This window comes from Oncorhynchus nerka, linkage group LG6, assembly GCF_034236695.1.
Source record: "Oncorhynchus nerka isolate Pitt River linkage group LG6, Oner_Uvic_2.0, whole genome shotgun sequence".
NCBI lineage: Eukaryota > Metazoa > Chordata > Actinopteri > Salmoniformes > Salmonidae > Oncorhynchus > Oncorhynchus nerka.
This window is the reverse complement of record NC_088401.1, coordinates 48389823-48402390: the sequence shown is the minus strand read 5'-3', so window position 1 is coordinate 48402390 and position 12568 is coordinate 48389823. Positions and strand designations below refer to the sequence as shown.

Sequence of the window (12568 nt, the reverse complement as noted above, 5' to 3'; positions counted from 1 at the left end):
TTCACTGACCAGAGGAAGTTTCTCCAGTGGAATCATTAGCTGGATTGACCACTAAGGCTTAACCCTGTTCTATTCATTATTGGATGGAAGCACGTCCCTTTTCCAGAGCCAGACTGCTGATCTGTCATCATTCAACAACCAGACTTTTGGGATTTCTCCGCCCCAAATGTAATAATTAAAATAGTTCGGGGAAAACGTTAACACTGTACAATCGGAATGCACCGACTGCCAAGTAAGATCTATTAAGTTGTGGGCAACATGGTGTTTGATGACCTTGTCAGCAATATGAGGTTAGGGGTTACTGAGTTTTCACAGCAACACGGAGACGGCGGGACAAGTTGTGTGTGTACACACAGAGAGAGAATGAGAAAAAGGGCGGAAGAAAGAGGGAGAGATACTATAGAGGAGAAGGGGGGTGCTGTGCACTGCCTTCCCATACAAGGAGAGGTAAGGGGAGAAAAGAAGGGGAGGGAGAGAGAAAGCTAGAGAGAGAGAGGGGGGGGGGTAGAAGGGGATACAATGAGGGAGGAGGGTGGAAGAAAGGGAGATTTGGAGCGAGATAGAGTAGAGTGAGGAAGGAAGGAAGACTGTGATAAGGCTCCCTGCCTCCCGCAACCAGACGGACTGTGCCAGTGGAGAGAGAGAGAGAGAGAGAGAGAGGCAGAGAAAGAGAAAGAGAGAGAGTGACTGGAGCTGAGTATTCCTTGCTGTCGTGCTGTCTTTCTGTCCTGCTGATATATCCTCTGTCATTTACTGAGTCGTCCTTCCCAGGTAAGAAACTCAATCTACAACCCTGAAGGTTCGATTCAGACACTGTGTATGTGCATGAGTGTTAGTGTGCATGAGTGTGTGGTTCTGTCAGACCCGGGTTCAAATAAATGTGTATTTGCTATTTCAAATACTTTTTCTTTGACAGTATATTCAAATACTTATTTCAAATACTATTTTCAAGTACCTGGGTTAAATGCCTGGGAGTGTATTTGAGTCAGTGTATTAGAATTGTTCAAATACTTTCTAAGTGTATTTCCAAATACATGAAAATATTCAACTACTTGTCCTTTCAAAATAATATATCTAAATAGTTACTTTGAATGTATGTCAAAGTAATTGAGATATTTAAAATAGTATTTCAACCCAGGTCTGGGTTTGGCATGTGTGTATGTGTATGTTTATGTGCTGGTCCCTACTGTACATCTCTATTTGTGCATCCCTTAGTGTGTAAGTTTGTTTTTACATGATGTGTGAGTTGGTATGTATTCGTGTGTATGCTACTGTTACCAAAAAGGCAAAGGTGATAGTGCTGTCTGCCTCTCTCTCTTCTCTTCTCTCCCTCCTCTCTACTCTTTCTCTTTCTGCTGAGGGTTTAGAATAAAATATCAAAGCCGGGTATCTGGTGATTGCTTCAGCATATGTCCCTCTCTCAAACCCTGCATTCATCTGCATGTTTCTCTCCTTCTCTTAACTCCTGCCTACACTGGCATCGCTGTGGTTTGTCTTCAGCTTGCATTTGGAAGAGAGGAATCATCTGACCTCCTTTCATGGCGCGTGTGTGTGTGCGTGCGTGTGTGTGTGTGTGTGTGCGTGTGTGTGAGTTCTGTACTGCATGAGGTTGGTGTAATTACACAGCGTAGGTCCACATGCAACATGTTTGGCATCACTCCACATCCCCTTGTTTTATTGTGTCTCGTGCACCAGAGAAATCCAGAAAAACTGCTTTGTCTAAGTCTGCTAGTGGGTCGACGGATGAATCCTAACGTGTGCATTTAGCTGTGTGTCTATGTATGAGGCTGCGTCTGGGCTATGTCTGTGTGGACTGATGAATCCTAACGTGTGCATTTAGCTGTGTGTCTATGTATGAGGCTGCGTCTGGGCTATGTCTGTGTGGACTGATGAATCCTAACGTGTGCATTTAGCTGTGTGTCTATGTATGAGGCTGCGTCTGGGCTATGTCTGTGTGGACTGATGAATCCTAACGTGTGCATTTAGCTGTGTGTCTATGTATGAGGCTGCGTCTGGGCTATGTCTGTGTCGACTGATGATACTTAACATGCTGTGTGTTTCCAGCCTGTGCTGTCTCTACGCTGATGAGAATGAACGTGCCTACAATATGCTGTGCCTGTGTTTCTCTGTGTCTATGTGACTGATGGAGATTGACAGTGAGTAGTCAGTGCCGTGTTAATCTCGGCGTGTCAGTCAGTGGTATTGTTCATCCTCTCCGCTGAGTACTGACTGTACCGACGCACTTCCAGCCCTTACATGTCTAACCTTAGATTAAAAGAGATTCATTATGTTTTTTTATTTAACCAGGCAAGTTAGTTAAGAATACATTCTTATTTACAATTATGGCCTACCAGGGAACAGTGGGTTAACTGCCTTGTTTAGGGGCAGAACGGCAGATTTTTTACCTTGTCAGCTCGGTTACTGGCCCAACGCTCTAACCACTAATCTGCCGCCCCATTCCTTGACATTAACGGCTATGTTTACACAGGCAGCCCAATTGTCATGTTTTGTACACTAATTGGTGTTTTGACCAATCACGTCAGGTCTTTCCAAGTCAACTCTTTTTCAGAGCTGATCTGATTGGTCAAAAGACCAATTAGTGAAATAAATACCAGAATTGTGCAGCCAAAGATTGTCGAGAGATTAGCACCAAACAGCTTTCCATTGACACTGTTTGCCTAGATTCTAGAGGGAAAGGGGCGAGTGATGTTGAGAGGTTGTTGCATATGATGTTTCTATAGGTTAAGATATAGTATCTGTGCCCCTATGGAGCCAGCAGGCACATGATGCAGACAGGGCCAGTCGAACACACACACACGCACACGCACGCACGAACAAACACACACACACACACACACACACACACACACACACACAGACACACACACACACACACACACACACACACACACACACACACACACACACACACACACACACACACACACACACACACACACACACACACACACACACACACACACACACACACACACACACAGACACAGACACAGACACACACACACATCACACAACACATTGTCCCTGAAGCCTATTTTCAGTTGTGGATACTGTTACCTCTCCAATATAGGCTGCTCCAAAACTCTACTCAAAGTCTTTTCTCATGGCGTACTGTGTTGTAGTGGAGGGTAAACGCAAGTAAACCCCGATCGGCAATCATACCAATTCTTCTTCTTTTTTTTACCACTACATCACTGATGGCATATCACGAGTAGGCTGCAGCGATAGTTTACTGTCTGCAGCTGTATATGTCAGTGTGCATGTTACCCATTTACTTTCTCCTCTACACTTATATTTACAACCGCAAAGTTTAACAGGCATGGTAAAAATACCATGAGTATGGAGGCAGAGAGGAGCCAGCTCTGTCATCTGATCATCTCAGCGGCTGCAGGTCTGCTGTACCCATATTGCAGGAAGAAGGGACGGGTCACACTGGCGACACACACACCTACACACACACCTACACACACACCCGCACATTCTGAGGGCAGTCTGAGAATAAGCTGCAAAACCACTGTACCCTCTTCGTCCCTTTTTGGCCCAGGACGTTCAGTGTTCAGACTATAACCGAGAAAAAGAAACGCCAATGCAGTCATAGTCTATTCCCTCTCTGTTCAGAGTGGAAACCATGTTGTCTGCACACACACACCTTAGTGGGGACAGAAGGAATATGCACACACACACACACGAACGCATGCAGGCACGCACGTACACGCACACACGCACGCACACACACACACACACGCGCACGCACACACGCACGCACGCACACACGCACACGCACACGCACACTGAAAATAGCCTTGCCAGGCTGTTGTTCTGTTATTTTAATTCTACCAGCCTCCTAAACAGGGCGGTAAATCAGGATAGGGGGCAGGGGACTGAGGGGCGTGGGACACAGAACAGGCAGCGTGGCTCTGGCAGTACGGCTGATTTACACTCATCTCCGGGAGCATTGTAAATCCCCCTTAAGCCCTGATGTACAGTGGCAGAGTACAGGGAACCGGGGCTCACGCACACACGCTCACACACACGCACACACACACACACACACACACACACACACACACACACACACACACACACACACACGCGCGCACACGTGCACACACACACACACGCGCACGTGCACACGCTCACGCATGTACACCTGCAGATACACAGATGTCTTTATAGACAACCAACATGTGCATATACGGTATGGATGGTCCACTCTCCCATTAGCACATCCAGTGTGACTCAGCAGTGGTCAGGTCAGGGTCAGGGATGTTTTGAGGATGGTCAGTCAGTGAGGTCAGTCAGCAGGCTTTATGTCTATCCTTAGAATGTCGGCCATGTTTATTTTGGACCAGGGTCTTATCCAGACAATACAGTGACATTGATGAATGCTAACAGTTCGATGGCCTCTACCCTCTACCCTGCCCTCTGACTGCCCCTTCCCTGACCCAACATACTGGGATGATACAGTATAGAGTAGAGTACAAGGAAACTAGTTTAACTAACTGTCACACATCCTGACCTGGACTCTTAGTGTCAGCGTCTTGATAAAACTCCATCCTACTCTGTTGCGAACACTTGTAATTGACATTTCTTCTCTTCCCTCTGTGTCCAGTTTAGATGATGTCATCGAAGCTCCTATCCTGCGGTTGGCTGCAGCAGCTGCTGGTGGTGCTTCTGAAGCTCACCCTATCCTTTGCTGGACCGACCAATGGGACAGAGTGTACGGCCAGAGGTCCTGCCTCCTACATCCTGGTATTTACGGGTCACTGGAGCCCCCAGACTTTCCCTAAACAGTACCCACTGTTCCGACCCCCTGCACAGTGGTCCAAACTCATAGGTGAGATGAACCAATAGCTCAGTCCAAAATCAGGCCCTAACCACTACCTCTAGACACTTCATGATACCCCCTTGATGATCAGAATACAGACACAGCGTATACTCCTTATAGTCGTCTCAATGACCTATAATGGCCTCCTCTCTTTGCCTTTTCCCCTCATGACAACTGGTTGGTGGAATGGAAAGGACACATCACTTTTCACCCATAAAACCCTTTCACATCAGGGCTCGCAAGGGAAAAAGGGTGAAGGAGCGAGGCTATTTTAAACAACAGAGACAGAGACATTGATCGATAAAAAGCGCGCGTGAGAGAGAGAGAGAGAGAGAGAGAGAGAGAGAGTAGACCACCCACAGTTCTCCATACTCTCTAGAGAAAACCATTTTACAGAGAGAGATGGGGAGAGAGAGATGCTCAAGGAACTCTTGTGGTGAGTTGACAGACCAGGTAAAATACAAAGGCTGCCTTGTACTCAGCAGTCTTAAGAGTGGCATGTCTCTATTTGTGGTCACCTCCCTTCTCTTGCTGACTTCCTCCCTCTTCCTCTCCCCCCTGCGGTCAGGGAGCAGATCAGGGATAGTAGGCCTGACAGGGATACGGGCTCGGCCTGTTCCTTTCTTCACCTGATCATGTGCTGGAGGGCTCACAGCTGGCCAGTTAACCTGTTCCGGGCCTCCCCTTCCCCCCATGGCCCAGCCCTGCGCTCCCAGTCCACCTCCACACACACAAGGGGGAGAGAGAGAGAGAGGCTAAATGCTACCAGATGATACAGGGCGGGTACCCCACAGGTTCTCTCTCTTACTTACTCTCTCTCCTTCACTCTAGCTCACTCTCCCTCACCCTCCTCCTCTCAATTTTGGGGCTGCTGGGGTCCTGGAGGCAACTAGAGGCTATGGTGGTGTTTAGAGTGTGGTGGGGTCAGATGTCTTCCCTCACTAAAGGAGGGAGGAAAGTGGCATCAGGCTCTACTTGGCTCTGCCCTGCCTTGCCAGCGTGGATGGATGGCAGAGGTGTGCGTGTGCCAGACTTGATCTCTGCATCACTGTATGTGGCCGCTGTGGGTTTGTCTGGCTTCCAGAACTTCCAGCCATGCCCTGTCAGCCTGCCAGTGGGTGATGGCCTGTTGCTGCATATAGAGACAGTAACGCTGCACATAGGCCCTGGGGACATGGACACGCCTCTGATGACTTAGACTGGAGGGGGCCAGGGACAATGAGCCCAGGGAAGACAGTTATATAAAAGAGTTATTAGTCACTGAAGAAGAAAAACATGACTCATTTTGGGTCTGGGAGTTGAGGAGGGCGGTTGTTAATTTGCGGCAAGAAATTGAAACGTTACGTGAATCTGAATCTTAATCTGTATTATTGGGTTTCAGGAACTTGACGCTTGTGGGAAACCTGCTAGTATGGAAATTCAATTAAGTGCATAAGTGACGGGGGTTGAGGAGAAACAGGATAGTGTGTGAAGTGTGTTTTTGTGGGTGCGTCGGGAGTGTGCGTGTGTATGCACGTACCCGTGTGTGTGTGTTTGTGTGTGTGCGTGCGTGTTTTGTGTGTGTGTGTGTGTGTGTGTGTGTGTGTGTGTGTGTGTGTGTGTGTGTGTGTGTGTGTGTGCGTGGATCCTGAGGTTGGCTAAGGCAGAGATGTTATAAAAGAGACTGAGACTGTGTGGTTGTTAGTTTGTCTGACTGACCCTCTGCTAGCCTTATCCTGATCCCGGGCCAAGTGTGGCTTATAATGAGAGTGACAGGACAAAGAACAGACATCTGACTCAGAATCAGTTCTTAATAAGGACAAAGCGAGAACAAAGGCAACAATCCCTAGTAGAGAAAGCAGCGGAAATGTGAGACATCAGAAAGGGGGGAAGGAGGTAAACGGTATGGGGAGTGAAGAAACAGAGACAACAAGAGAAAGAAAATTAATTTGTAGTTTTATATAAATTATTTTTTATATTTAACCTTTATTTAACTAGGCAAGTCATGTGTGTGTAAAGAGATCCTGAATGCAGTGAGATTAACTCAATCTAGATGAGAGTAATGGCATCAAGGCAAGGAGAATGGAAGAAAAGATGCATTTTCAGTGCCTTTCACTGCCTCCCTGTCTTCTCCCAACAGTTATCACTCACAATGGGCAGCATCGGCTGTTTCAGGAGGGGGCGCTGGCGAGTATAGGGGTGCAGAACTTTGCTGAGGTGGGGGTAACTGTGGAGCTGGTGAAGGGGGCGAAGGATGCCAGGAAGAGACGGGAGGTCGGTGCCATGTACAGAACAGCGGGCATCCCCACTGGCATCGGACACAGCTCCACAGAACTGCTGCTGCAACCTCGGAGCCCACTGGTAGGCATCACACACACCCACGCAGGCACGCAATGCATGCACACACAAACACACACACACACACACACACACTTTGTTGCTTTACATAAACCTCTTCACAACCTTTCCACCATCCGTTCTGCTCTCCGCTCCAACCACAAATCCTTACCAACAAACACACTCCTTAACTCAATCCATTGTCAACTCATGACCCGATCCCACCACAGGCAAACCCCTTGACTCACTCCACCCTCCCTGGCCAAACACTTAATCACTCTTCTACAGTGCTCCAATCAGACTAAGTTTAGCATCCAGTCCTACGGCCACAAACGCCCACATCCGTCCTGCCTGGTCTGGACTATGTCTGCTGTCTCCCCCGCTGAACTCAGGGCCCAGGAGGGGGCTTCATGGGGTTGATGCTGGAGCTGGGAGGGAGGCTGTAACAATAGGCAAGGGCTGGGGCTCAGACTGGGGCTTTGGCTGGGGGTTGGGGTTGGGGTTGGGGTTGAGCAGAGGCTGGGGCTGGGGCTGGGGTTGGGGTTGGGGCTGGATATGGGAGTGAGGCTGGAACGATAGGCTGGGGCTGGAGCTTGTGGCTTAGGCTGGGGCTGGGTTTGGGGCTGAGGCTGGGCAGGAGGCTAGCCATTCTAGGTGGATTCTAGGCTGTCTGGGGCCTGTGTCTGTTTGTTTATCTTTGCCCTCGCACTTAGTTGATGACTGAAGTGGAGAAAGGGGCAGAGAGAGAGAGAGGGAGGGAGGGTAGCTCCTGGGGGTTTGGAAATAGAAGGGCCACAGAGTGGAGCTGGTGATCTACATTTGGTTTATTAGTAATTCCACTGCCTGCCCGCACTTGGAGCCTGTTGTGCATACAACCCCCACGAAAAGCATCTCTCTCCACTGCTGCCTGCCCCATACTGAAGGCTGGAGTTTGTCTGGCATTCTCTGATCTAAATGTGAGGTATGTGGTGTTTGTGCTGGCCAATCTGTTTTTAGATCAGTGGGTAGCAAGGCGGAGAATGGGGGCATAGAGATGTGTGTGTCTTTGTGTGGAACGTGACAATGATGGCTCAAATTGTCCTTCTCTGGAAATACACAAAGAGATACACACGTAGGCTTATGCTTATTACGCACGCACGCACACACACACACACACACACACACACACACACACACACACACACACACACACACACACACACACACACACACACACACACACACACACACACACACACACACACACACACTCTCTTTTCCACAAAGCAAACACATTTGCAATGCTCCAAACATCCCCACATGATTCTCATCTCCATATTCATAAAACCCCATTTTATTTCTGTCAAGCACATAATTGGAACCAGACAGATAACAAACAATTCACCAACTACCAGAACCAATCGAGTCTACTCTACACTAGGAAACCACTGCACTTCGACAGATTAGTGCGACCAGTTCTGCATATTTCTTCTGGTACTGCCAGGTTTGGACGGGTTGCGGTTGGGGATTTTTCATTCTCTGGGCCTGGGACTCCTCTGTGGGCCCTGGGGAGAGCATGCCTAAATGGAGTGTGAGTGTGATTATGGGACTATAAGTGGGTATCAGTGTGTCAGCGAGTGTCTCTGGCCTTCATGTAAAAACCGCTGCCCCCGCGGTGGACAGATCAAGCCAGAACGTGTTACGATAGATACGCCGCCTTCCCACTCACTGCACAGGCCAATGAAATGGATATAGCAGGAGGGATTCCTGGAAAAACCACCGTTTGAGAGAAGGTTTAGAAAGATGAGAGGAAGGATGGAGGGAGGGAGCGAGGGAGTGAGGGCGGGAGGGAAGGAAGGAGAGATGTGAGCGAAGGAAGGAGGAGGTCAGTGAAGGATAATTGTCAAAGCGGATGGAGTAGTAGAGATGCTAGTCGGTAGTCTCTCTAGTCTCTGTTAACTCCTCATCCCTCACTGTATGTCACAGGATAGAAACACACCACTGATGTCATCCTCATTTACTTGCTGCTTCCCAGAGTCCAAACTCTCCACACCACTCCACCCTAATGCACCTAGTGCACTTTGATGTCTGCCCCATCCCACCCCATACAAGCCTGTCCACTCTACCCCATCCTGTCCCACCTCAGCCCAGATTCACAAATAGCATGCGTCCTGTCCCGAGGGAGGCTGTGCTCCCTTCCTGGTCTTTAATGTGCTGTTTTCTGGGCGCCTGCCACCCCGGAGCCGGTTCCCAGGACGCTTCCTGCATGAGGTCACTGTCTTTCAGGAAACATCCATCACAGAGGAGAGAGGGGAGTAGAGGAGCATGAACCCCACACAGGAAACAGCGGGTGTGCTGGAACGGGTGGACACACACGTCAGGCTATTACACAACCAGGATGTGTAAAGCCAATGACCGATTTTGTCCATGCATGTGTTAGCTTCAGCTATAATCCTGTCTTATTACCACAGCCAATATTACACACACATGATCTGAATACTGTACTGTAACTAAACTCTCTCGTTTCATTTCTCTACCTCATTTCATTCCTCCCCTTTCCTCTCCTCCCCCCCTCTATGGACACAGCTCTCTCTGATGGTGAAAGTGATCCCTAGCCCTGATTGGTTTGTGGGAGTGGACAGTCTTAACCTCTGTGAGGGCGGCCAGTGGAAACAGGAAATGACCCTTGACCTCCAACCCTTGGACTCTGGGACGGACAGCGGCTTCACTTTCTCTTCACCCAACTATCCCACCGTCCCTCAGGAAAACATCACACGGGTGAGACAGACGACTTCTCCCCTCGTTTCACTTTCACCTAAGGGGGAAAGAGGGCCACGGAGGTTGCCCCTTGCTCTATAATGACTATGGTGTAGGCATGCTACTAACATTCCCCTAACAAGGAAGACTTGAAAGTGTAATTGAACTTTTTCCACTAACACAAAGTCACAGTTAAAGCACACAGCTTTGAATTATTAAGAAGTACCGATAATAATCTGAGATTAGTGTATGTTTTAGTGTGTGTCTTAGGGTTTGTTGGTGACCGTTTTCTATATGTTGTTGTCCCCCTCCAGATAACTTCCCAGATGCCCAACCACCCAGCCAACTCCTTCTTCTACCCCCGTCTCACAGAGCTCCCGCCCATAGCCTCCATACGGCTGACCAGACAGAGCCGTTCATCTGCCCGTCAAACTCCCATGTCCAATCACATTCTGCCTCACCCTATCCACCCTCAACGCTTCTCAGGTAGGTTTACATGCACACATCCCCTGTCTCTTTCCCTCACTTTCTCTTTCTTTCTCCCTCTCTCTCTGTGATTATATCGATTCACTTCATTTCTGTGTTAATTCATTCACCACATCTCATTCCCTCTCCCTCCCTATCTCAGAGACACCATTAGACTGTGAGGTGTCTATGTGGTCGTCCTGGGGTCTGTGTTTGGGCCCCTGCTCCAGGGGAGGGGTCCGCCATCGTACCCGCTACATCCTCCTGCGACCGGCTAACGCCGGAACACCCTGCCCCGAGCTGGAGGAACAGACCGAGTGCACACCACACAACTGTCTGAAGCGCCAGTGACCCCCGACAGAATAGGGTGAAGTTGCCCCAAGACACTGATTTTAAGTCAGTTTTAAGTTTAGGCCAGTAAGGTTAGGATTCGGGACTGTAAGCTGATCATAGATCTGTGCTTAGGGGGAACTTCTAATTGGAGCCACACCCCTGGCAGTCTCCATGGTAACACTGGGACTCAAACATACACAGACCACAATAATGTAAGCAATGGACTCTTTCACTGCAGAACGCACAATCTCTAGACCCAAATAAGTCTTAAGTGGCCGTGACTTGTTGGTGTGGTCTTTATGGAGTACTCTGGCAATCTAAAGACCGACTAGTCCTGACTTGTATTGAGAAACACTGTTGTTGACAAGTACCCACATGACAAAAGAGCACAATGCCATTATCAGTGGACATGAGAGACAGACAACTATGTAGAGGATCTTCACTGGCACACACACACACATGCCCTTGTACACAAATAATACACTCTTACTTTGTGTAAACCGGGACATTGATTTACATGGGAATCCTATACGATGCTCAGCCATCATTCAACATAACCACACAGACAGATTTATAAATACCCATTTCACAAGACACAACTGATGATGGCTCACTGTAGCCCAGTACCCCATGTCAGAAAACCCTAGCCAATATGGAGCGAGGCGGTTTCATAAAAGAAAAAGGGATACAGTTTAAAAAAAACAAAAAAACAAAACAAGAGCAGTTATATCTGTTGTCTCTCTTAATATGTAGGACATATTTTGTATATACTGTATGTTCTGTTGTATCGTTGTATCTTGTGTAACTCATGAAATAAATATGGAGGTGTTTTCTGTAAATAGAAACTCCTGTGTTATTTGGAGAGCCAAAAGGAGCCAAACAGTCTTAACATGCTAGTCATGTAAAAGCCTTGTCCAAATGTGAAACTGCTGTCACACTGAAGAACGCCCTTGAATTATGTCTAATAGGAGTTCCAGTAATCCACAACGACATGAACTTATTTGTGTCTTGTATGCCAGAGTGTAATTTTAACAATATTGAAACCTCTTTATTGGTCTGGCCAAGGCCTTTGGCTACTAAATAAAGACATGGAGTCACTCATAAATATCATTAAACGACATGGACATTGATACCGTGAAGGCTATGTCATATCAACAGAAATACAAGAGGGCAAATCACTACACTCTTAATGTTGAACGAAGAAATAAATGCATTTGTAGCATTATTCAAGTAAGTAGGCCTAAGCCTTGTTCAAGCCAGAATGATGTACAAATACAACCACTGGATAGGATGCTAGTCTGTAGCGCTATTCAAAGCTCAATAATTGATCCAAATAGTGCTGGCTGTAAACGTTTGAAAAAGTTTGAAAAACCTTGAACATAATAAACACTCTTCATAGTCCAATAATTAATTCTCAAGCATATATTCCTGAATTATGCAATAATATCTTGCTTTTATTATTTCCATCCTGCTATGCTGTTGTGTGGTGTTTGGACATACAGTGCGTTTTGAAATGCTGTGGCACCACCTTGTGGTTAACATAGGGACACGTGAATTTGCGAGTAGACGACATATCTCATTCTTTTTCAATCAATGTAGTCAAGCTCAATCAATGTAATGCAAGAGCCAAAGTGTGCAAAGTAATCACTGTCAAACAGGACATGGGAATAGAATATAAAAGGTGAAGGAAGAAAATGTATGCTTTACCAGAGTGCACGCAAGAGGTGCTTCACGGTAGAACTAGTTCTATGGTTTGTTCTGGTCTCACAGATTTATGGGGCCCCTAAATTATGACGTCAGCAGACTTGGAGGTCCATTCAGCTCAGTGAATTAATACAGAGTTTCAAAGTCATATCATCTCCAACCGGT

The 12568-nt window shown here is 47.5% G+C and overlaps 1 protein-coding gene across 2 annotated transcripts; it reads left to right on the top strand.

Annotated features, from left to right (window-relative positions):
- Positions 1-541: 541 nt before the first annotated feature.
- LOC115130510 (spondin-2-like) lies at positions 542-11538 on the top strand. Of its 2 annotated transcripts, none has more exons than XM_029661719.2 (6): positions 542-771; positions 4639-4858; positions 6969-7189; positions 9731-9922; positions 10216-10387; positions 10530-11538. In XM_029661719.2, the coding sequence occupies exons 2-6, from the start codon at positions 4639-4641 to the stop codon at positions 10715-10717; spliced, it is 993 nt and encodes a 330-aa protein (XP_029517579.1). In that variant the 5' UTR covers positions 542-771; the 3' UTR covers positions 10718-11538. The 2 variants fall into 2 exon arrangements, with proteins under 2 accessions (XP_029517579.1, XP_029517578.1); XM_029661718.2 differs by having other exon boundaries at positions 4634-4858.
- Positions 11539-12568: the final 1030 nt, after the last annotated feature.